A 23,478-nucleotide genomic window follows, 5' to 3' on the forward strand; every position below is an offset into this window, starting at 1 on the left:
GCCCAAACAATTGTAGTAAATCTACAAGCTGTACTGACAGCTGCTCCCTGCCTTATCCCTGGGAAGGGACCCTCCAGAGGCACTTCAACTGTCCTAAGGACCTTCTAGACTAGAGTATCCATATTTTGGTGCAGGGAAATGTAGGCTGGAAGGGGGACTTCAGTGTTTATCAATAAGCTATGAGGAGAGAATGGAGAATAACATTCTACTGTGGTAACCTTCTAGAGTAATAGAGCCACATGCTCACTCAACATATCAGAAAATTCAACGTCCTTGAGACTTGAAGCCTGTAGTTCAAAGAGGAAAACTAGAAGAAAGGAAGGGCATAATTCCAACTGTGATGATAAATAACCTTCCCTATTAAGGCAGCTGTTTGGTCACATGACCCCAGCCTCACTCATCATTTCTATCCCTTTTCTGTTTGAGTTTACCTGACAACATTACTCTTTTTTAAAATGGAAAATTCTAGCTGGGAAAGGATTTACGCTCCATGACACACCAAACTTCTTCCCTGGGTAAGAAGTCTAATAGGCATCCCATAGTCCCTGCAGAAGCCCGCCACATGCAGCTGTTTTGTTTGATTTTCTGTGGTGTTAACCGAGATGGTAGAATGCTTTCTGTATGAAGGAGAGGCCCCTATGAAATTACGTCCAGTGACAGCAACTCTCTTCCGCTGAGAGAATCATCATGGACTGGACTCTGAGCACAGCTCATCCCTGTTGATTTCCAGAAGACAGGGAAACCTGAGGGGGGAATTTAAGGTCAATGCTATATCCTTATTTAATGTGAAGTCAGTGCAAACATAGATTTAAAAAATCTCACCTTCTCCCCTAAAGTCCAAATAAAGTATTCTATAGGCAGAGTAAAATGATATTTATAATACCAACCCAGCCTTCTGTTGGGTACTTTCTGTGAGCTCTTGCAGAGGACCTGGGTTCAAATCCCAGCACCCACATGCTGGCTCACTACTGTTTGTAATTTCAGATCCAGAGAATCCGATGCCCATTTCTGGCCCCCAAGGGCTCCTGCATGCATGTGGTACACACATGTATGCTCCAGTAAAACATCCATACAGGGTTATGGACAATAGCGATTACCAAGACCTTCTGCTGTCCTGATATGAACTGGTATCGCATCACATGTGAGACGGGCTCACTGTTTTCAGTTGCTTCTTTCCCAAACTCCCTTTAAAAATGCTCCTCATTAATTTGGCTTGCTTTAGAAGAAAAAAAATACCAAAAGCGTAAGAGAAACGCCAAAGTTCAAGCATCAACAGCAGCATTCAGATACTTCTGCATGAGTCCGCTTGTTGGCCAGTCTAAGAGCACCACAGCACAGTGGCCTGAAGACTTCCGGAATGCCTTCTGGGTTGTTTTCAAACACACCACATTCTCTCAAGGCGGGGAACACCCAGTGCTTCCATCCAAGCCCCAAGTCCTCCTCCTCTTCATCTATTATGACAGATTTGTAGAAGATAATTTGTCCTGTCATGGTTTGAGTAAATTTTTTCATCTGTACAGTACAATGGAGAGAAAAGACAGGGTGGACATTATCAACTGTGGCTACAATTTTATTTCTGAGAAATACAGTCACACCCCACCTCCCACTTGCAGCATTGTCAAACTTAAAAATAAAAACTGCAGTTACAAAGCAGAGGCCTTGGTATGGGGTACAGTCGTGCTGATGTATGCCAGGTGCGTTCACTCTCTGCAGGTTTGTCTTTCACAGTAAAAAGCATTCACATTTCCTAAAAGTGGAAAAATAACACAGCCAGAAAGAGAGATTGTAAGGTTGAACAGAGATTTTGTAACTGTATATGGGATGGATCACTAGGTGAGGCAATCTCTGGATGGTCCTTCCCTCAGACTCTGCTCCACACTTTGTCTCTGTATCTCCTTCTGTGGGAATTTCGTTCCCCCTTCTAAGAAGGACCAGAGTATCCATACATTGTTCTCCCTTCTTCTTGAGCATCATTTGATATGTCAGTTGTGTCTTGGGTATTCCAAACGTCTTAGCTAATATCCACTTATCGGTGAGTGCGTACCATGTATGTTCTTTTATCATTGGGTTAACTCACTCAGGATGATATTTTCCAGTTCCACCCATTTGCCTAAGAATTTCATGAATTCATTGTTTTTAATAGCTGAGTAGTATTCCATTGTGTAAATATACCACATTTTCTGTATCCATTCCTCCACTGAGGGACATCTGGGTTCTTTCCAGCTTCTGGCTATTATAAATAGGGCTACAATGAACATAGTGGAGCACAAGTACTTGCTAACCAGAGCCGGATATAGCTGTCACCTGGGAGGCTCTGCTAGTGCATGACAAATACAGAGGGGGACACTCTCAGTCATCCATTGAACTGAGCACAGGGTCCCCAATGGGGGAGCTAGAGAAAGGACCCAAGGAGCTAAAGGGGTTTGCAGTGCCATAGGAGGACCAACGATATGAGCCACCCAGTACTCCCAGAGCTCCCAGGGACTAAGACATCAACCAGAGAGTACACATGAAGTTACCCATGGCTCCAGATGCATAGGCAGCAGAGGATGTCCTTGTTGGACATCAAAGGGAGGAGAGGCCCTTGGTCCTGGAAAGGCTCAATGCTGCATTGTAGGGGAATATCAGGACAAGGAAGCGGAGAGGGTTGATTGGGAAACAGGGGAAGGGAAGATGGGTTATGAGATTTTCAGAGGTGGGGACCAGGAAAGGGGACATTTGAAATGTAAACGAAGAATATATCTAATTTGGAAAAAAAAGAGTTGAACAGAGAGTCAAGGTGTGAGGAGCCACAGGAACCCTAGACTTTCTACTTATTTCTCTGCAGGCCTGAAACTAGCAAGAAGTAAGGAGTGTTAATCTTTCTGTCATGTATAACCCCCCCTGCCCTGCCACACACACACACACACACACACACACACAGAGGGACCATTCTAGGGCTTACGAGCATGGCCCTGCAGTTATTTTTTTTTCTCTACTGGCTTCTGTTCACTTCTTGAGAACATACTAACCCCACAACATAGCCCCTACTTCTTCCTCTGCAGGGACTGTGAGAGTTTCAGCCTGTTGAGTGAGTGGGATTTCACATGGGCCCTCTAATGATGGATGTCTTTGTATGTTCTCTGTCTCTACTAATGTATGCTAGTCATGGTATCTAAAAGGAAATGTATAGGACATTTTCAACTTTTTAAAGGAATCCTCTAGATCAGTGGTTCTCAACCTTCCTGATGCTTTGACCCTTTCATATAGTCCCTCATAGTGTGGTAACCCCCAACCATAAAATAATTTTCATTGCTACTTCATAGCTGTGCTTTTGCTACAGTTACAAATAGTAGTGTAAACATCTGATCCACAGGATATCTGATATGCAACCTCTGTGAAAGGGTTGTTTGACTCCAAACAGGTTGAGAACCACGGCTCTAGGGCTTTCTTTTCCACTGGCTTGGGGCTTTCTTTTGATGTTCTTTCCCCCTCTCTGCCTTTTCTCTACCGTGATGGAAATCTCCTTTTCTTGACATCAGGTTAGCGTTTACTCATGTGTTAGCAATGTCTTTCTCACCCCACATGGCTTCCTTTGGGGAGAATGCTGGGCAACCACGGTTATGCCCGTGGGCTCCGAGATGTCTTGTCTTGAGTTCAGATCTGTTGTCAGCACCTTCCCCTACTTGACCTGCAGCAGGTTATTTGACCTCTGTGTGTGTGCTTTATCTTGACAGCTAAAATACCAGTCACGGAAGTTCTGACCTCAGAAGGTATTGCAAAGATAAAGCCAGTCAATACATGAGGAGTGTTTAGAACAGCAGTTGGCAAATAGTAAGACTGTCGGGGGTTAGCGAGCTGCATTTCAAGACTGATGCAAGAGAGGTGTTCTTAGACATTTCGCTTATAATAAGCTGTACTTCACTGAGCCAGCCTGCACATATACTTCTACTGTATATGTAACTCGAAGTTGAAAAGCCGTATTAACTCAAATGGCAACCGTAGAAATCATTCATTGTCTTTCTGATACCCTTTGATAGTTTCTCGCACTGATTACATATTTCTGTTAAAAGTTAGGTCAACAGAAGACCTGAACTTGATATGGTCCTATTTACCCTCTGTCCAATCATTGTAGAAGTGAATTCCAGGTCTGGGGCCATAGTCCGGACACCCAGCTTTCTTCTTTATTCATGGTTCAAGCCCACAGGCACTGAGGGAGAAGTCCTGACTTGTATAATCCAATGTGTACAGGTCACAGGGTGCAGAAGGAACCAAACCTTAAGCCCTCCAGGTTTAAATCCTAGAGGAGCTGCTTAATTAAAACTCTAAATGTTCAACTGCCCTCAGGACATACTTGAAAACCAAACCAGTGAAGACAGATTGCAGCATAGAATGAATGCTTTGTGTGAGTAACCCTGGCATAATCAGCTCCCGGCTTTTGTAACAAAATATCCTAGATTGGGTAACTTTCATAAAACAGATAATAATATCTATCTGTTGCTCACAGTTGCCGAGGATTAAGAATCTGAGCTCCAGGTACAGGGCTGGTTGCTTAGTATGGTTGAGACCTGGACTCCAAACTCTGTAACACAAAACAAAAAAATCAAGTTTGGGCTGGTATACTTGGTTCTTGATGTCCAAGCCTACAGAGCTTCCCTTGCTGGGTGTGTCCCGGCGTATCACCCACATACCCTTGCCTTCAGGTGAAGAGCGAGCGCTGCATTACTCTTGTAAGAACGCCAATCCTAAATGGATCCCCCACACTCATGACCTTCCCTAAATCTGCTTCTTCTCAAAGGCACATCTCCTCCACCACTGTGTTCAACATATGGATTTGGAGGACAGAAGCATTAGCATGTGGTGAGCTTTTGATAACATAAAGACCACAGAGGATGTGGCCTGAAGACTTTAAGTCAGTGACGCCTCCCAGGTGGATTTCCATGAGGTCATGAAAAGGGGTCCCTGAGATTCACTGGCTATTTTAAAGCTCCCTGGCATCTTGTGTGGTTTTGCACCGAAACCAGGATGATGCTGATGCTAAAATTTTGTATTTGGTAAAATCATACTTGATAGTTGTAGCTACAATTCTTACCATGGTGAAAACTTGTCTTAAAAAAAAAATCAATCTGCAAAGACCGTTTTCTCAAGTTGCCACTTGGATCCTCTCTGGAACAGGGCTGCTGAGGGCCCCTGAGGGCCACGCCCTCTTCCCGCAGTTGCCACTCCTTCAGGCTGCTGCCTGGTACTCTATATAAAGTGCTGGTGAGGATAATGAAATTCTAGCGTCTTCCCCTAGAGTCCGTCTCAGTTCTCCACTTACTGGATTCCTCAGCAATGTTTGGAACAGTTGCTCCCTCCCTTTTTCTTACCACACACAATGCATCCTGGCCCTTCTCAGCCTCCAGCTTCCAGTCTTCTTATCTCCTGGTCCATTGTCTTCATCACCCCAAAGGCCATTTAGACTTTTCCAATCTCAGGTTTAGCCTAACCAAAATGTAACTCCAGGCTTCCCAAATCTGAGAGTCTGGGAAACTCCATTTAGCGTTCCCCACTTTTGCATCTTTATCTCTCAAAGCCTGACCATGCCTTTGAGTCCTCCTGAGTTCCTCAAGTTGCCTCACGTCCCACTCCTTCAGAAAACTCTGTGAGTCTTTGTTTGTGACACATTCCTTTCACATCCATGCTGTATCAACTCTTGTTTCTCCCGGTCCTTGTGCTCTGTGATCTCCTCGCTGGATGGTTGTAAAGTCTTAAAACCAGGGGCTTCATTTCAGACCCTCCTACTTCCTGCCGAGCATGCAGCCGATGAAACGTATGTTCATAAAACACATCAGAGTACAGCATCGCCACCCATGTGCTTTCTAATGAATTTACCTGGAGACACTGAGTGGGCAAACAGGACTAGACTACATGTTAAAAGCTGCGACCCACACTCTCTGTGGTAACCAGGAAGCTAAACTATGGCAGAAACCCAAGATGGTCAGGACCTGAGCTGACAGCTTCCTTAAGAGTTATCCCTAATTCTAATTCTAGGCCTAAGAACCCTGATGCACACAGCCCTAGGATGTCCTCCTTGGTTGCTTCCCCACACTTCGGCCTCCCATCGGGGCACTCCTGAATCTCCCTTTCTTCCCCACCATTACCTGTTGCCACTCCTTTGCCTGATTTCAATTCCATCTAAACAGAGGCAAAGGGCTGTGGATGTCGGTCAATGGTAGATTGATGACCAACTATTCTGGTTAGTATTTGGTTGACTTAACACAAGTCAGGGTCATTTGGGAAGAGGTTAACCTCATCTAAGGAAATATCCTCCATCAGATTGGCCTATGGACAAGCCTGGGGTGCACTTTTTGGTTTATGATAGAAGTGGGAGAGCCTAGTCCAATTGTGGGTGGTGCCAGTCCTGGTCAGGTGGTCCTGGGCTGTGTCCTGTTGCAAGCCATGGCAGTGAGCCAGTGGGCAACACTCCGCTGTGGCTTCTGCTTCAGTTGTTGCCTCGAGGTTCCTGTGCTGAGTTCTCTCAGTGATGAAGTGTGACCTGAGACGTGTAAGCTAAAATAGACCCTTTCCTCCCTGAGGTGCTTTGGGTCATTATCACAGCAATAGAAATCCCAAGGCACCGATTATTCAGCGCACTGTACAAAAGGAAAACATGGTAGCTTACTTCCTTGCTCTAATGAGCTGTAACATTTGATCTTTCTCATCCCATTATGGGGGGGTCGGATTTCTTTGTCTCCACATCCTAATCAGTGAAAACAGAAGCCTTCCCAGCAGCCGAAGGGGGCTGTGTGAGCCACACGCCCATCCCACCATACCCTCTTCAGCCTCATGTCTGACCTCCTCGCCCACCATGTTCTGGAGACATGCCTGCTCCTGCCTGCCCTCAGCACAGCCTGCTCCTGCCTGCCCTCAGCACAGCCTGATCCTGGGCTCTTTCCACCAGTAACCCCTTTGTTTGGAATTCTAGGCTCTTCACTTAAAAGGCTCGAGACTGCCTGTATAACTCAGATCAACTTTATAAGAACACTTTTCTGTGACTTTCTGAAGCACTGTGCCCGACTAAGCATCCTCATCCCCAGACACTTGATTTTCTTTCTATCCAAACTCCCCCGACAGCCATAGATACCTTCTTACATATTTAATCATGATCGTCCTACTGCCCATCTCCCCGTAGAAAGGAAACCCCATAAGGGCTTGGGCTTCATTTACTTCTGCATCAGTGGGGCCCACTGTAGTACCTGGCAAGTTGAAATCAGTGTTTAGTAAATGAATAATTCATTATAAGATGGGAATATTCAAAAATAAATATATCAGAGCTAGCCTTGGAAGAAAACAAAGGATACTGGAAAAATTAGCCATTAGAAAAGCACTTTATCTCATGATTGCTTTACAAAGGTCAAAGGTCAAGGCAGGATTGAAACCCTGAGTGCGTGAAATGCCCTCAGGGCAGTGAGGGCCAGTGCCTGCACCACCTCTAGGTAGAAGGGAGCTGCACATACCTCTGGAGAGATGAGAGTTGTTGGAAAAATGAACTCCAAAACTCATTGGCTCTTAATTTTCCTTTAATGTTCATTTATGTGCACCTATGTCTTTGCATGTGTGCATGCATGTGCTTAAGGAGGCGAGGTATCAGATCCCTGGATCTGGAGTTACAGGCTGCTATGAACCACCGTACACAGGTGTTTGAAATTAAACCCTGGTCTCTCTGCAAGAGCAGCAAGTGCTCTTAACCACGGAACCATTTCTGGTTCTTGTCCCAGAAGCCCTTTCCTGCAGGCTCTTCCCTTTGGCTGACCCACCCGGAAGCCTCCGCATCTGGGAGCCCTCCACAGGGCCTCTCATCCCTCATGCCCTTAGCCACAGGGCAGGGTGGGCTGTGCATCTTAACTGTATGCACTATTCTGGAGTTTTTTTTTAGCCACAGAAGAATTGCGCTTACTGTTTCGAAGATAATCAGGATGTGTTTTCTGTGAAGATAGTAAGACTTTCAGGGTAGCAGATTTCCAGAAGAATACCAGAATCTGTTTTGGGCTTGTAATGTCAAACTATTGAATTAAATAATCATGCAAGTTTTATACAGTAGATCTATTCTTAACAATTTAATTATGCCATTTGTATTATTTAATGTACCTTTCATCTATGTTGAAAAAAAAAGAATCATTGAGACTTATAATGTCATTTAAACATAGCTTTTATGTCACAAGTAATTGCTATCCTGCTAAGGAAGAAAAAAAACACACTGCAGAGGTGATGTTGTAGCTGATGAGGACACTTGGGAACTCTAAAGAGACTGTTGTTTGAAAACAGTTGAACAATATATTGTTACATTTTTAATCACAAATTATCCAGAAGGAAGCCCTTTGGATAGAGTAGATCCAAGTTCCCATCCTGACTGTGCTTGGGAGCTAGGCTCAACCCTACGAACCCAAGGCCCTGTAAAGCAGGCGTTTCCACTTCTCAGGTTATACCAGGGAAGATGCTTTCCTTTACCAAGAGGAAAGAGGGCAATTGACATTTGTGTGATGGTATTTAGAGATGACTGGAGATACAAGCTATGCTGAGTTCTGCATACCCGTTCCTTCCCTCCTCTGCCCTTCCTCGACACTGTTATTCTAAAAAAAAAAAAAAAAAAAAAAAAAAAAAAAGAAACTACTAGAGTACTGTTAAGCTTCTGAGATAAGAAATTCAGACCAAAATGGAGAAAACGAAAGTTAAAAATGATAGCAACTGTAATTGTCTTCCCTTTAGAATCAACCGTGTTCATTCCCCAGTCTGAATTCTCGGTTGAAGAAGATGTGGGTGAGCTGTTCATTCCCATCAGGAGGAGTGGAGACATCAGCCGGGAGCTGATGGTGATCTGCTACACACAGCAAGGTAAGCCCATTGCTGAGACAAGTGAAGTGTCAGCGCGCCCAGCAGCCTCCTCCAGCCTGCTCGCCCAGCGGCCTCGTCATCCGGTGTGGCCTGAAGGGTGGGCTTTGGTACAGATTTTCTGTAGACTCTGAAGCATTCCTTAACAGCTGTGCTTCGTGCTGTATCTCTAGGGGCCTCTAGGAGTCAGCCTGGCAGGAAGCTGCTGCTTCTTCCCTCAACTATTGGCCACTTAGTCCAATTTAAGGCTGCAGGGCACGGAGGCCCACTGGAGCGGTTGTTTAGAGGTGTGGCCTGGTCTGTGATGCAGCCTGCTAGCAATCTCAGACAGCCTGGGCTGTCTCAGCATGTCACAACCTTCGCGTGCTGCTCAGTGGCTTCCTTAAGGTGCCAAAGGCTGTGTGCGTTTGATCCTTAGCATGGCAAAAAGAGAAAGAAAGGGCCAAGGTAATGTGTGTTTGAGGACACACTAATTTAAAGCTGATTTGACTGGTAACAGCGGTGTTCTAAAAATCTTCCTCCGTTACATGTTAGGAAAAAAGACCAGGTATCAGGTTCTATGAGATCATAAGCAGAAATCAAGTGTCGGGTTGAGTCAAAAACCAAAATCGATACTTTTGTACCTTTTATATGTGATTGTACAACTTTATCAAACAGAAGACCATATAGGCAATGAAGTAGAGACAAAGCATTACCGATTTAAAATAGATTGAGGAATTATAGACAAGTCACTTTATATTGGAAGTGGAACTATATTTTTCTGAAATTTTCTGGAACATGTCTTTTTAAATAATATAAGAAAGCGTATGTTAATGGTTAAGCAAGCCTGGGTGAGACCAATGCAAGCTTCCATTAGAGAGCAATGGATTTCCTCTGAGCACGTACTTTTTGACATGATCAGTGCTAAAGTGGCCAGGATAATTAATCCATCCTGTGAGCTCCGCTGGTGAACTCTGGAGAGTGTCACAGATTTAGCTATCTTCTTGAAGTTCTCCCAGGTTCCCATAAGCTTTAAACCCAGTTTTAAAAGTGCTCTCAACTTTAAAGGACAGTAAATGAGTAGTTTAAAAATGTAAAACTCGTTTATCATCCTTACAAACAAATTTCAAAGTACTGTGTTGCTTGTATGTGAGCATCCTGTGAAAGGCAAATTTGCATAAGACAAATTGAAGGTTAATATACAAAAGTCATTAACGCACCAAACCATTTTCTAGAAGAAAAAAAAATGGAAAAGAAAAAAGTTTCCTATGTTGTTGTCGTCATGTTGGATGTTTATGAAAATTCCTATTAATGTGTATGTGATCTTAAAAGCTGAACAAAAGAATGATTCATAAAAGACTCAGTCTCAGCCTTGCACCCAAATGCCAGAACTAGTGCGCTTACCTCTCAAGTTCTCACATCCCCAAAGCCTAAAACCTAGCAAATGGACAGAAGGACTGAGGCAAGACAGAAGGCACGTGGCCTTGGCCTGGACACAGGAAACATTTGAATAGTGGGAGATGCTATTTTTGCCCTGTGGTATTGGAATGTAGGCAGGAGAAAACACTAGGAAGATAGTATTTGCAGTGTGTGAGGTCATTCTGAAGGAGACCTGTGCTGTAAGGATACTATGTAATTGTGATTCTAAAGGAGACCTGTGCTATAAGGATACACTGTAGTTGTGATTCTGAAGGAGACCTGTGATATAAGGATACACTGTAGTTGCCACTTCGGTTCTGGGGTATAGCTGTATACAGTTGCCAACAGTATACTGAATATGAAAACAACAGGTTTTAGAAACTGAAGTCTGTTGGGTTCTCTTGGCCCCTAGGGACAGCCACCAGCACTGTGCGGACATCTGTGCTCTCTTACTCTGACTACATCTCCAGGCCTGAGGACCACAGCAGTGTGATCCGCTTTGACAAGGATGAACGTGAGAAGATGTGTCGTGTGGTGGTGATTGACGACTCCTTGTACGAAGAAGAGGAGACTTTCCAGGTCCTTTTGAGCATGCCCATGGGCGGGAGGATCGGTGACAAGTTTCCCGGAGCCAATGTGACCATCCTCACAGACAAGGATGATGGTGAGTTCTGATTTATTTAGCCTGGGACAACAATGCCAGGCATGACTATCTATGCAGAAAAACAAAAATGGAAGTCAAATAGAACTAGAGGGTACTTGAATCTCTGCTGGATTTTATAGTGACTAAAGTTCATCAATCATTGACTACATCAATCACTGCCCTTTCCTGGTGTAATGTTTTCTAATGACTGGAGGTCACCCTACCAGTGAGTGGTTATAGTTAATTTCCATGGTGAAGAATCAGTGTCCCTTTAATAAGCTTCATTGATTCCCTTCTTTCTTTTTTAACTTTAATCCAAGTTTTTGAATCTACTTCTCATAGAAACCCATAGGGAAGGCTGTTCAGTGAGTCACTGGATGGGTAACAAATGTATGGAAAGTTAAGGCTTAACACAAGAGAAGCTGACATGCTAGACCGCTCTTCCCCAGGGAAACCAAGTTACCATGAAACAGCTCATGACTTCCTGTAGGGAGAGAGAGAGCAGGGGTCTGGGTTAGGGGGTATGCAAATGACCTTGTAATGGGAGCAAAGGCCAGAGACAGACAGCACTGCCCTCCAGTCCCATCAACAATTTTCAGTCTCCTTCCTATTTTCCTCATGGAGGATCAAAGAGATGGATGGGCCTTGCTGTTGGGGTGAAGCGGCAGAAGAGTCAAAAGCCCAAGTAATCTTAAAACTCAGGAAACTGAAAGCAATCTGTCCGGAAAGGTCTTTGATAATTAAGGTGCAGAAGAAAGCATGAGATAAAGCCGGTCAGGTGCCCCACAGTCCCTCTGTGAAGCCTTTGTTCTACCCTCTGCCTGCCCTGGGAGCTATGGGGGAGGGGGGAAGGGGATGCCTTTCTGCTGCTGGAAAGGTTTAAAGGCACTGATCATAAATTCAGGAGTGACTTGTGACAAGAGGGAATGAAAGAAAATTCTCCTTCTTAACTTTAGCTGACACCCTGCATTAAAAAAAAAGTTCTTCCAGTGAGTGCTTCCCATAAATAAAGTGTTCTGTGTTCTGTATTTATTATTAATTTTTTTAATTATACATGTGGGGGAGCACCTAAGTGCAGGGCCCCAAGGAGGCGTGAAGTGGTGCTGGAGCTGCAGTTACAGGTGCATATGAGCAGAGATGGGCAGCCCGTGTAGGTGCTGGGAACTCAACTTGGGTCATTTAAATCAAGCAATTCTATTTCAAATCGAATCACCCTTAGAGACCCAGTATTTTGAATGTCCAGAATAAACTTAAGAACTTTCATTAAATTTCCATCTACTACTCAGAGAGCTCTTTTTCTTGTCCTACCGGAGATGGTTTAGATGGAGAAGGGTCTGGTTTTAAATGGGAGAATCTAATTAATTCCTACTTTAGTCCAGGTTACTGTTGCTGTTTTTGCAAAAGTCTTTCAGTACAAACTTCTATGAAATGCACATAGGAAAGATAACATATAGGGGGAAGTTCACATATATAAGCTACACATCAAGTCTTAACAAGAACCAGGAATGATAGCCTTCCCCCTGTTCCATGGACAGGGTGGAGGAAATGCAGATATGAGAAGTGACTGGCTCATATTTATACAGCTAGTCACACCGGGAAGTGGCATCAGGCCTGCAGACGTATGCACCTCCCATGCACTGTTTCCTGGGAAACACCTTATTGGGGTGAGGGGAAGAGAAATCGACAGAGTCCTCACATAGAGTATTTTGCAGAATATTGTGAACCTTGGTGCTGAAGGGTTTGAGGCTCTGGAGTTACAGGTGAACCCTGGACTGTCTATTAATAGGTCTGAAACTACAGATTAATCTGCTAGAATGCTTTCTCTACCTGTCTTATTCCTTCCATTTCTGCATTATCACCCTAATTCAGAGCAGCCTTTGCCTTTCTTGATAGGTCTTAGTAACACCTGTATTATAACAAGCCCAGTTTCTACTTGAGTGCTTAATTTTCAGTCTTGAGAAACTGTTGTGAAATTCCTTTGACCTACAGGAATTAGCCCTGGCTCTTACTTGAGAGAGAGAGAGAGAGAGAGAGAGAGAGAGAGAGAGAGAGAGAGAGAGAGAGAGAGAGAGAACATGGTATGCCAGGTTTCATTCTCATACCAGGGTTCAAGTTCAGATGTTCACACGGTATTCGGCTCAACGAGAACCCACAACATGTTAAACAATTTACTTGATAGGTTTCAGAGATACTCAATGATGATGTCCAGTAGCAGGCACTTCCCCAATGGTACTCAAGAGATCTGATATTTCAGCACTGCAGTGATTCATGTATCGAATCTCACTCCTTCTTAAGATTGATCACACTGATGTTCAAACCCTGAGGCCTGCACTTAGAGCCCGAGATCAGCTAGTTTCCATGCACTCATGGATGTTTGCTCTTTCCTAGACAGTGCTTGACTTCATGCTGTCTCCTCCTCCTCCTCCTCGTCCTCCTCCTCGTCGTCGTCCTTGTCCTCCTCCTTCTCCTCGTCTTCCTCCTCTTCCTCCTCCTCGTCCTCCTCTTCCTCCTCCTCCTCCTCCTCCTCCTCCTCCTCCTCCTCCTCCTCCTCCTCCTCCTCCTCCTCCTCCTCCTCCTCCTCCTCCTCCTCTTCTTCTTCTTCTTCTTCTTCTTCTTCTTCTTCTTCTTCTTCTTCTTCTTCTTCTCCTTCTGCCACATAGAGCCTTAGCTTGGTGCTGAGTGGAAAGCAAAAACATGCATATATTGCACACACACACACACACACATATATATATATATATATTGTTTGATATGAAGGAAAATGCTTTAGATAGGTTACTGAGCAGCTCACAGTTCTAGGCCAGGAAAAAAGGAACACATGGGGGTCATGAGCAGGTGAGATATACTGTATACACTGTGCGTGCCAGGTTTTGAAAACATTCAGACAAGCAAACAACAAGAGTAAAATGCCACAGTGCCACGCCCGTGTCTGTGGGGGCAACGAATGAGGCAGCGTTAAGTAGCTGACTGTTCCTTAATGAGGAAATTAAATCCTGTGATTTTGTAACTCAGGGGGCTCAGAATCTTCTGCAACAAGATTGTCCAGCCGTGACATTATAGAACAGCATTTTGTGTTTAACAAGTGGAAGATGAAGATAATGATGGTGGGCAAAGACCTGAGAATCTCCACTAGGACCAAGTATCTCTCACCAGCATCTCCAACATGTTGATGATGTTTAGCTGTAGTAGCAGAGCATAGGGCTACACAAATACCTCTGGCTAAAGTCTGTTGTGCCGCTAAGAACAGCCGAGCTTTCTGGTATTTGGAAGAATTGACCCGTTACATGTTGTTGATGCGTCTGACTTTAGAATATGCAGACATCCTACAGATCCCCACCAGCATCCTCAGAATCCTGTCCTTCCTCATGTTACGGTTAAGTATGGCAGTACTGGCCCTTACAAAACGCATTAGTTCAACACTAGGTATACCCCACTAACTTTACTGTCAGCCTTCGGAGTACATAAAGGGACGTTGAAGCTGAAGCCATGGTCTGCCTTTGTGTGACAGCCCACATGGGGGCTTCACTAAAGTGGCTGTCTTCCTTGACCACACTGGAAAAACCGCTGGGCCACACAGAAAGTAGCCAGCTGTAGGACTAGCCCTATGGTAAGTGAATCTCAGTTCACAAGTGCCCAACCACTTAGGACATTAGAATCAAAACCAGGAACACTTATGCTGAAGAAAATGTTTTATGCTAGAAAAATGAATCATGGGTAGCCATGCTGTGAACTTGTTTGCATTTGTGCAAAGCTGAAAGGCCAGCTTGTCTCCTTTCCCCCCATTTTTCTTCATCTTAAATACAAGTATTTATATTAGAGTGAGATTCCACTAAGGGATGCCAGTCGGTTTGTGCAAGAAAGTGCCAAATCAATTAAAGTAATAACTTGGTAAACATATTCTGCATTAAGTATGCCTAAGTTAAAATCCTATTTTAAAATAAAGAATTGGGTGTGGGGGAATGAATACGTAATTGCTTGGAATATCCTTGAGTTGTGTCCATTAGGAGAATCACACTGTGGTGGTACCACGAGTCTGTGGAAGCCAAAGGGACTGGACACAGAAAGAGTGACTGAATGGGAGAACTCAAGAGGTTTCCTCCTCCATGGAAAAGATGCTACATCCAGTACCCTTGATGCCAAGATGAGATAAAATAAAAGAGAACCAGTGAGATGCCTGGGCATTTAGAAAAGTCTAAGAACATAGTGGGCACTCACAGTGAAGGTTGTGTCACTTGTAATGGGCTCCTAGGCGCTTGACCCAGGCCAGAAATTCCCAATCTTTTTGTTTTGTTTTGTTTTGGTTTGTTTTGGTTTGGTTTGGTTGGGTTGGGTTGGGTTGGGTTGGGTTGGGTTTGGTTTGGTTTGGTTTGGTTTGGTTTGGTTTGGTTTTTCAAGACCGTGTTTCTCTGTGTAGCCTTGGCTGTCCAGGAACTCACTCTGTAGACCAGGGTGGCCTCGAACTCAGAAATCTACCTGCCTCTGCTTCCCAAGTGCTGGGATTAAAGGTGTGCGCCACCACTGCCCGGCGAAACTCCCAATCTTTAAAATCCATTTGTGTGGGATGGGGCCAAATATATCAAAAGTTAAATGAGAATAGCTTGTAATGAGATTTGAAACAATAGAGAGGGAGAACAAGAAAGCAGGGTTTGATCAAATGCACAGGTGCTTTATAAGCTGGAACTCCTGAAATCTTGAAAGATAAAAGGATTTTGATGAACAGTGAACAAAGCCAACTGTGATTTGACTTCACAGCTAAATTCCATGGGAGGAATATGTTATGGAGCACCGAGGAACCAGCTGACCAGGCTGCCATGTTTTAAGAAAGCTCTGGGTGAAGAGCCACAGGCAGTGATGGCAGCTGAGAGAGGGAGGCTCCACCTCATCTTCTGTAGGAATGAGCCACCTGATAGGTTATCCAGTCCCTGCCTCAGCCATGGACACAGCTACATACCAGTAACACTAAATGGACTCATCAGGCTACATATATATATATATATACATACATATACACACATATTATATATCTATACATAACAATAATAAAGACAAAGTAATGGATTCGAGAGATATTCTCAAGGGATGTAGAAAGGGGTGGAAGGAGAAAGGGATGGGTAGCGATGATGTAAATACAGTACTCCAGTATAACTCCCTCCCCCCAACAAAAGGTTTTATACCCAACTGCACAGTCAATGTCCTGGGTTCTTTGTACAGTTTGCTCCAGTCTGGTTAGTGGTGCTTGGCCTTTTGACCAAGCCCCCTTCCTCCCCAGCTTGTTTTCCTCTCTTGAAGCATGACATCACTGAGGTATCTCAGCCTATAGCATTTTGTGGAAATTCAGAGGCATAATCTGTAAGAAAGTACTTTAAAAAGTGACTCAACAGAAGAAGTAAGTCTCTCAGACATGTGGGCAGCAAGTCTGAGAGAGCAGCTTGATGCGCCTATAGGTGCTTTGAATGACTATATGGTTGATCTAGATTATTGGTCAGAGAGCATGGGGAAGTTTTTGTAACAAGATTGTAAGATGATCAGTGTAGGGTTTGGGTTGCTAATTAGAGGGTAACAGAAAGCAGAAAGTTAAACCACAGCAAACCCTGAGATGACTCCCCCACCCCACCCTCCAACCCCCACTCCCACGTGTCAGAAGGAAGGAAAAGAGGATTCGAGAATATTTGTACCAGAAAGTTGTTGGAAAATACAAAGCATTGTCTTATGCTCAGAATTTAAGAGAACCAGCTTGGAGGGAAAGGCTGAAAAGGAAAAGGCTGAAAAGGGTGAGATGAGAAATCCTCTTTTTAAAAACTTTAATTTCATTTTTTTATTATCCATATGGATGTTTTCCATGCTTATATGTCTGTATATCACATACAAGCCTAGACAAAGAGGGTGGCAGATCGCCTGGAACTTGAGTCACAGACAGTTGTGAACCACCATGTGGTCCTGGCATGGAACCTGGGTCCTTTGAAGAGCAGCGGGTGTTCTTCCCCACTGAGCCGTCTCCAGCTCTGACACACAGGAAGAACTGGGCAATAGGCTAGGTTGGACACACACCCCAGTCAGACACAGTAATCCTGCCAGTCAGGTCTGACAGTTCAAATCATGGGGGCCAGTGGGAGTCAAAGGAAGAGGAGGGCGGGCACAGGGGAGTCCTGTACACTGGAGTGTCGCAGACAGTCGGGTGTGTAAGAGCCATGAGACAGACTACCAGAAACTGTTCCTACCAGACGTAATACACAGGTTCATCTCACAACTGTTACAAGTAAGAACTGTCACTGTTACAGACTAAAACTTGTCTGAACACACAACTGAAGTACATTACTGGATAGTACATTGTGAAACCAAGGCCTTTGTGTCTTTATCCATTTATTTATTTATTTTAAACTTTATTATTAAAAAAAAAGTTGCAAGGTTAAAAAAAAATATCACATACGAAAATAACCCAGACGGAAAGACCATACAACTCAACAAAGTTATAGAAGGAGAGCAGCCCTTGAAAACTGCAACTGGGGAACTTCATGTTGGATTTTACACTTTCACTATCAAATATATACTTACAAAACACCAAAAATGAAAAGTCCAAGACAGAGTTAGAGAACATTAGCTTTCTCTCCTTCCTTATAACTCATGGTCTTCACCTGCATCCAGTCTTTCCTTTCCCTTAATATTTAGCCTTTCTTGTTCTCTTTTTTATGTATACTGTACCCACATGTATATCTGTTTACATATGTACATATATTATTGGCTATATCCTTCATATAGGGGAGAACATGTGGGGTTTTTTTTCTTTACAGTATTTATGATCCCAGCTGCTTTTGAATGATGCTGATTTTCAAAATAACTGAAACTGGATGCTCTTGCTGCATTTTTTTTTTTTTTGCAAAGACACTCAGTTAAATTTAAACTACTTTTCAATGAAGACTCATGTTGTGTCTGTTTAATTATGATTTGGGGACAGGAATTACAGAATTACAGCATTCATTGTTAACATACAAGTGAGAGAAGATGGAGAAAGCGCCCCTGTTGGTGTGAGTGAGCATTTCACTAAAGAAAGGAGAAGGAGGAGGAGGAGGAGGAGGAGGAGGAGGAGGAGGAGGAGGAGGAGGCAGAGGAAGAGTCTAGAGAAGTATGTCTCTCCAGGTTTGGCCATTGGAGAACCGGTGTTCCTTGTCCCTAATTCCTGGCCCTCTGTCTTTAACTCACTCAAGCAGTCAGACAACTATCTGTAAAGGGGAAATTCCCAAGAGAAGGTGGATAATGGTTAAAATATGGGAAATATGTCAGGGTCAGAGACTGATGGAGTGGGGTCTCTAGCAGTTGGGGTACCTTTAATTCAGCAACCAAAAGACCTTGCTTCTGGGGAGGTCCCCTGGTCTTTCTGAATCTGTAGGTGCAACTCACTACTCAGCATAGGGACACACTTTTTCCCCCACTATACACACACACACACACACACACACACACAGAGAGAGAGAGAGAGAGAGAGAGAGAGAGAGAGAGAGAGAGAGAGAGACATGGCAAGCAGCCACTTGGATCACTAGGATTACCAGAAAAGGAAAAGACTCCGGAGCTTTTCATGAGAATGGCTAAGCACTTTGTGTAATTTACACAGAACAGTGACCTTTCTTGCCCACAAAGAACGTAAGCCCAGGAACTATGCACAGACATTTTACCCACAGTGAACTGTGTTCCCAGAGCCTGTGTGCGCAGGCATGAGCTCTGTTGGAGAGGTTCAAGGTGGAGCTATTGCATAAAAGCTGCGTGTAATGTTGCGTTAACTCCTGCCTTTATTTTCTTCAGGGCTTTATGTGAAGGGTGTGGGTAGGTAGTAGAGCACTTGCCTAATATGTAAAAGGCTTTGGATCCCAGCTTCACACAGATACAGCTTTATTTTCCAGTGTTTCATGTGTAACCTATTTCCAGTGCTAACACAAACACCCTCCTAGGGGCCTGAATTTCTTTTCACAACATTTTGAAGGCAGCCTGCCTTTGTTGTATCATTTGACTGTGGTTCAATAACTCACCTGAGGGGAACAGCCATTGAGCTCTGAGCCGGTGTGACCACATCACGGATGGCATTAACCTGTGAAACCCACTCCGCATTCTACTGGCAATTTGTATGTTGAACACATATATTTGCCTTCTGATACGACTGTAAGATTCAAAGGATTTGGGGCACCCAAACAGTGAACTTTGCCAAATGAAGCTATATGCTCTTTTGTTTGTCTCCAGCCCCCTGAATAGGCTAGAATAACTGACTTGTGTTGTAGATGTTCAAATAAGTCACAGGTGAGCCACCCTGGCTCCCTCTCTACCAACTGTAAGCCCTCTGGGATCCTTAGGAGAGCGAGTTAGTGTCATTTGTTGCTTTTAGACAAGCACTGGCACTGCCTTTGGCAGCCATGGGAAACCAGCCAGCAGAAGCTTCTTTCGCTGCAGCTCCAGGCTTTGGCTCTCCTCAGATTCTTCTGGACAAATAACGCCTTGTGTTTGTTTTGTGCTTTTCATTGGGACACCGTCGGCCCGATACCCATCTCTTCAAACAGGAGAGCACTTTCTAGCTACACTGATCTTGCAGACATCAGAAGTGTAAACATCCACAGTTTATTATTACTAAAACCCTGGAAGCAGATCACTGAACGTCTGTCCTTAAGATCTCAGGCAGTGATGAGTTCTAGTTCAGTGCTAAAAGATCACATAAATCTCAGAAGCAGCTTTTCAAACACCAGACTTTAAAATTTGTAAACGTGGAACTGCTAAGGGGATATTTTATTTTCTAATTAATTTTTATAGTGTGTGTGTGTGTGTGTGTGTAAAGCCTTCCTGGTGCCCATAGAGGCCAGAAGAGGACACCAGATCCTCCAGAACTGTAGTTATACATAGCTGTGAGCCACCATGTGGGTTTGGAGGAATTTTATAATAAAAAGCAATCAGAGACTGGACAGATGTCTCAGTGGTTGAGAGTACATGCTGCTCTTGCAGAGGACCCACGTAGGGCAAGTCACAGACACCTGCAACACCATCACAGGGAACCCACACCTTCTCTGGCCCTTAGGTACTCTAGTTCTGTGCACAACTCTTCCCAGCCCATGTATATATAAATAATGTTTAAAGCTATAAAATGCAAAAAAAAAAAAAGGTGAAAATGTGTAATAGATTGCTATCTTATTCCCCTTGGCTTACTCAGGTACCTTTCTTATACAAACTAGGGTCACCTGCCAAGGGACGGCCTTACCTACAGTGGTTTAGACACTCCTATATCAATTTGCAATCATGAAAATGTCCCCACAGACATGTCTTAAGGCCAGTCCGATGGAGTTAGTTCTGTAGCTGAAGTTCCAGGTGTGTTAAATTGGCAACTATTATTACCCATCCCACAGTAAATAAATACAGTTACCTCATGCCGCAAATAACCTCAATAATAGACTACATAGGAATTATAAAATTTGCTTGTAAGACCCCCAAAACCGAGGGTGCCCCAGCACCCCACACCCAGGAAGGCGACACCCAATTCACTCGCGAGAAACAATCTCGATGCAATAGCATGAGGATTTCTTTATTCCAGAATTCTGGGTTCCATAGCCGTGCACCACGCAGGATTAGAGGACTATGGACCCCGAGTGCCGAATTGCGACAGCTTTTATAAGTTTACGACAGAGCCAGCGAATCACAAACCAATCATTTCTTAGCATGGAGAGCCCGTGAAATGGGAGCCAATTGAATTGTACCACTCCATACTTTTTAGGCCAATCAGTTTAAATTATCGGAGCCCGCGTTCAGTGGACCAATTAGTTTCCTATAATGTCTACAGCTGCATGAACTAAAAATGCCTTCTTCCTTTAGGACATTTCTAACAATTTGAAGTTCTTAAAACTATGGATAAAACTTTGCTTTTATAATTCTACAGAATTAAAAAAAAAAAACAAAACAAAAAACAACAACAGCTACCTTTTCTCTTAGAAACAGGTCTTTATTCTGTGTCCCTGAAATACAGTCAGCCCTATAGATTCCCAGGTTCCACACAAGCAAAACCACCATATGAGATCGATTTGGTAGCAGTTACCTCTATGCTGGGCACATACAGACTGTTTTTTTTTTTATCGCTCATCTCTTTTTGTTTTTAAGAGTTATTTGCTTATAGTGTGTGTGTGTGTGTGTGTGTGTGAATTGAATCCCCTGAGACTGAAATTGCACATAGTTGTACGCCACTTTAGAGAACCAGTCAGGTTTTCTACAGCTTCCCAAGATGCCTAGAGGTGATTGAACTCATGCCTTTGCTTCCTTAGATGTTTGATAAATGTGATTGTGTCATTTAAGACACCGTACAAGATGACAAAGACTAAGAGATTGCTCCATACCCCTTGGCATGTTTCCCTATCCGGGCCCCATTAAGTATGGCATGGGCTCCAAAGTGCTGAAAACATTATTGTATACAGACCAGCCCTTTCTAGGAGAATTCTAACAAGAAGCTAGACACACCCATGCAGCCTGGCAAATGATAAGGGCACACTTAGTACCGGAAGCTTTCTGAAGGTCTTGAAACTTGTCCCTGACCTCCAGGAGGAGCCTCCCCACCCCTTCCTCCATACAAAAAAGCCTTTAATGGAGTCACTCAAACTGACAGCTGGCAAGTGAATGGGGCTTGCCCCATGAGCCTTGGGCTTTGACAATCTCCCCTCTGTGAAGACAGTTGCACGGTTGAGGAGAGCACTGCCTTAGACAGGCCGCAAGTCCCAGAATACAGCCTCAAAATGAAATAAAATGGTTGGTAGCTCTTTATGAGAATGCTTCTTAAAAAGTGAAATTTCAGACCTTATAGGGCTGCACTAGATCTGTTTCCATCTCCCTGAGTGTGTTCCACAAACATTTGGTTTCACTGCCTTTCCCTTTTCCCAAACTAACTCCTCCCCCGGAAATGTACTACAGAGTGAGGCTGTCTGGTTAGAACCTGTCCCTTTCATTTGCGTAAGAGTCACCCTCATTCAGAAGGGTGGTTTTCACTGTTCACTCCCAGAGAAACCTCAGAAACAAGTAAATAAGCAGATGTGAAAAGCCACAGATTTCCCACAGCCCCGGTGCTGTAAGATGACCCCGGAGATGAGAGACAGAAAGGAAAGAAATGCCAAGGTTTGCTCTGCACCTGTGTGTGGTCTCCATGTTGGCAGGGCAAGGGGCCATCTAGACTGCCTACCGTGGTTACAGCGGGATGAAGGTGAGGCTGGTCTTCCAGGGACCACTGAGCCCTGACAAATGCAGTATGTGTTCTTGCTGAACTTGGTCGCGTACGTATTTTCAAGTTATTGTCGATGTTGGTAGACTTGCCTAGTTTTGTGCCCTGGATTTGGTTCAATAGTCAGCCATTAGCAGAAAGCGCTTGATTAATTCTCTGGGGACAGGAAATTGTTACCTTGTTCAAAACATTTTCTCCCTTGGCTTTTCTAGAAAAGAAACTTGAAAACTCTTGTGTTGTAATTACAGGAGAGCAAGGAATTCAGCTGTGGGTGAAAGCCACCTTTTCTTTTCTTTCTGTTTTTAAAGAATGAAAAGACAACCACCCAGCACCACACGGTGAGCAGGACACTAGCCTGAGACATCAAAAGAAAGCAAAGCAGAGAAGGGACCGTGTGGGCTCCAGCAGCGAATCCTTGCCCTCCCCTGGTTTCCCTTCTGCATCTTTTTTTTTAATTTAAAAAATCGTTTATTTTCATGTGTGTGGGTGTTTTGCCTCCATGTATGTCTGAGCACCACCTGTGTGCCTGGTGTCGCCAGAGGCCAGAAGAGAGCATCAGATCCCCTGGAACCAGAACTACAGATGGTTGAGCACTATCATGTTGGGGTTGGGAATCAGGGCTAAGAACACTTGTTGCTCTTACAGAAGATCCAGGTTCGATTCCCAGCCTCCTCTCTCCTATATTCCCAATCTTAGTGAAGGCATCTAACAGTACCAGCCCTCCTTCCCCTCACTATCCACCCCAAATCCATGTTCATTTTTATGTCTGTGGTTTAAACCTTATGCCATCTTTTCTCATCGGAACAGCTCATGCAACACCGAAGCCAGCTTCAAGTGACTCCTACATGCCTGTAACTTGTTGTCTATAGTCTGTGCACCCATCCTCCACACCTCTAAATGCACATCTCTCAGGGCTCCTGCCCATCTTACAACTGAGCATATCTTTTATCAGGTATCTCCATGACAAGGTCCAGTTGCAGGGACCTGCGGAGCCTGGTCATTGCCACCTGTTTTTTCACTTCATTTTGTCACCTCTCACCAAGGGCCATATACTAAGCCATGCCAAATGGTGCCACCTCCACGCATGAAAGGCCAGGGCCCGTCCACACTGCTGCTCTGCCAAGGTCGCCCTCCCACTCCATCCACACCTCTTAGCCTCCTCACCCACTCACATCAGTGCCTCAAAAATCCAGCTTCTTATAATAGGAGTATGCCACAGGCATCTTGCTTTTCCTATGGGAAACACTGCATTTATCTGGACACCAATGGCCTTATTAAAGTGATTTTTAGGTTTATGGGGCTTCCCAGTCCCTTTACACTGCCTTCCCTTTGAATTACTCTCAACTCCATAGCCTCAGCTCCA

The 23,478-nt window shown here is 44.2% G+C and overlaps 1 protein-coding gene across 1 annotated transcript in view; it reads left to right on the top strand.

Moving 5' to 3' along the window:
* Positions 1 to 23,478, top strand: part of Frem2 (FRAS1 related extracellular matrix 2) — a 135,788-nt gene that overhangs the window by 64,757 nt on the left and 47,553 nt on the right. The window contains exons 5-6 of the mRNA XM_052180528.1: positions 8,728 to 8,853; positions 10,661 to 10,912. Of these exons, the coding sequence (XP_052036488.1) occupies positions 8,728 to 8,853; positions 10,661 to 10,912 (378 nt within the window). The remainder of the gene's footprint in view (positions 1 to 8,727; positions 8,854 to 10,660; positions 10,913 to 23,478) is intronic.

The sequence above is a fragment of the Apodemus sylvaticus genome, chromosome 4 (genome assembly GCF_947179515.1).
Source record: "Apodemus sylvaticus chromosome 4, mApoSyl1.1, whole genome shotgun sequence".
Taxonomy (NCBI): Eukaryota; Metazoa; Chordata; class Mammalia; order Rodentia; family Muridae; genus Apodemus; species Apodemus sylvaticus.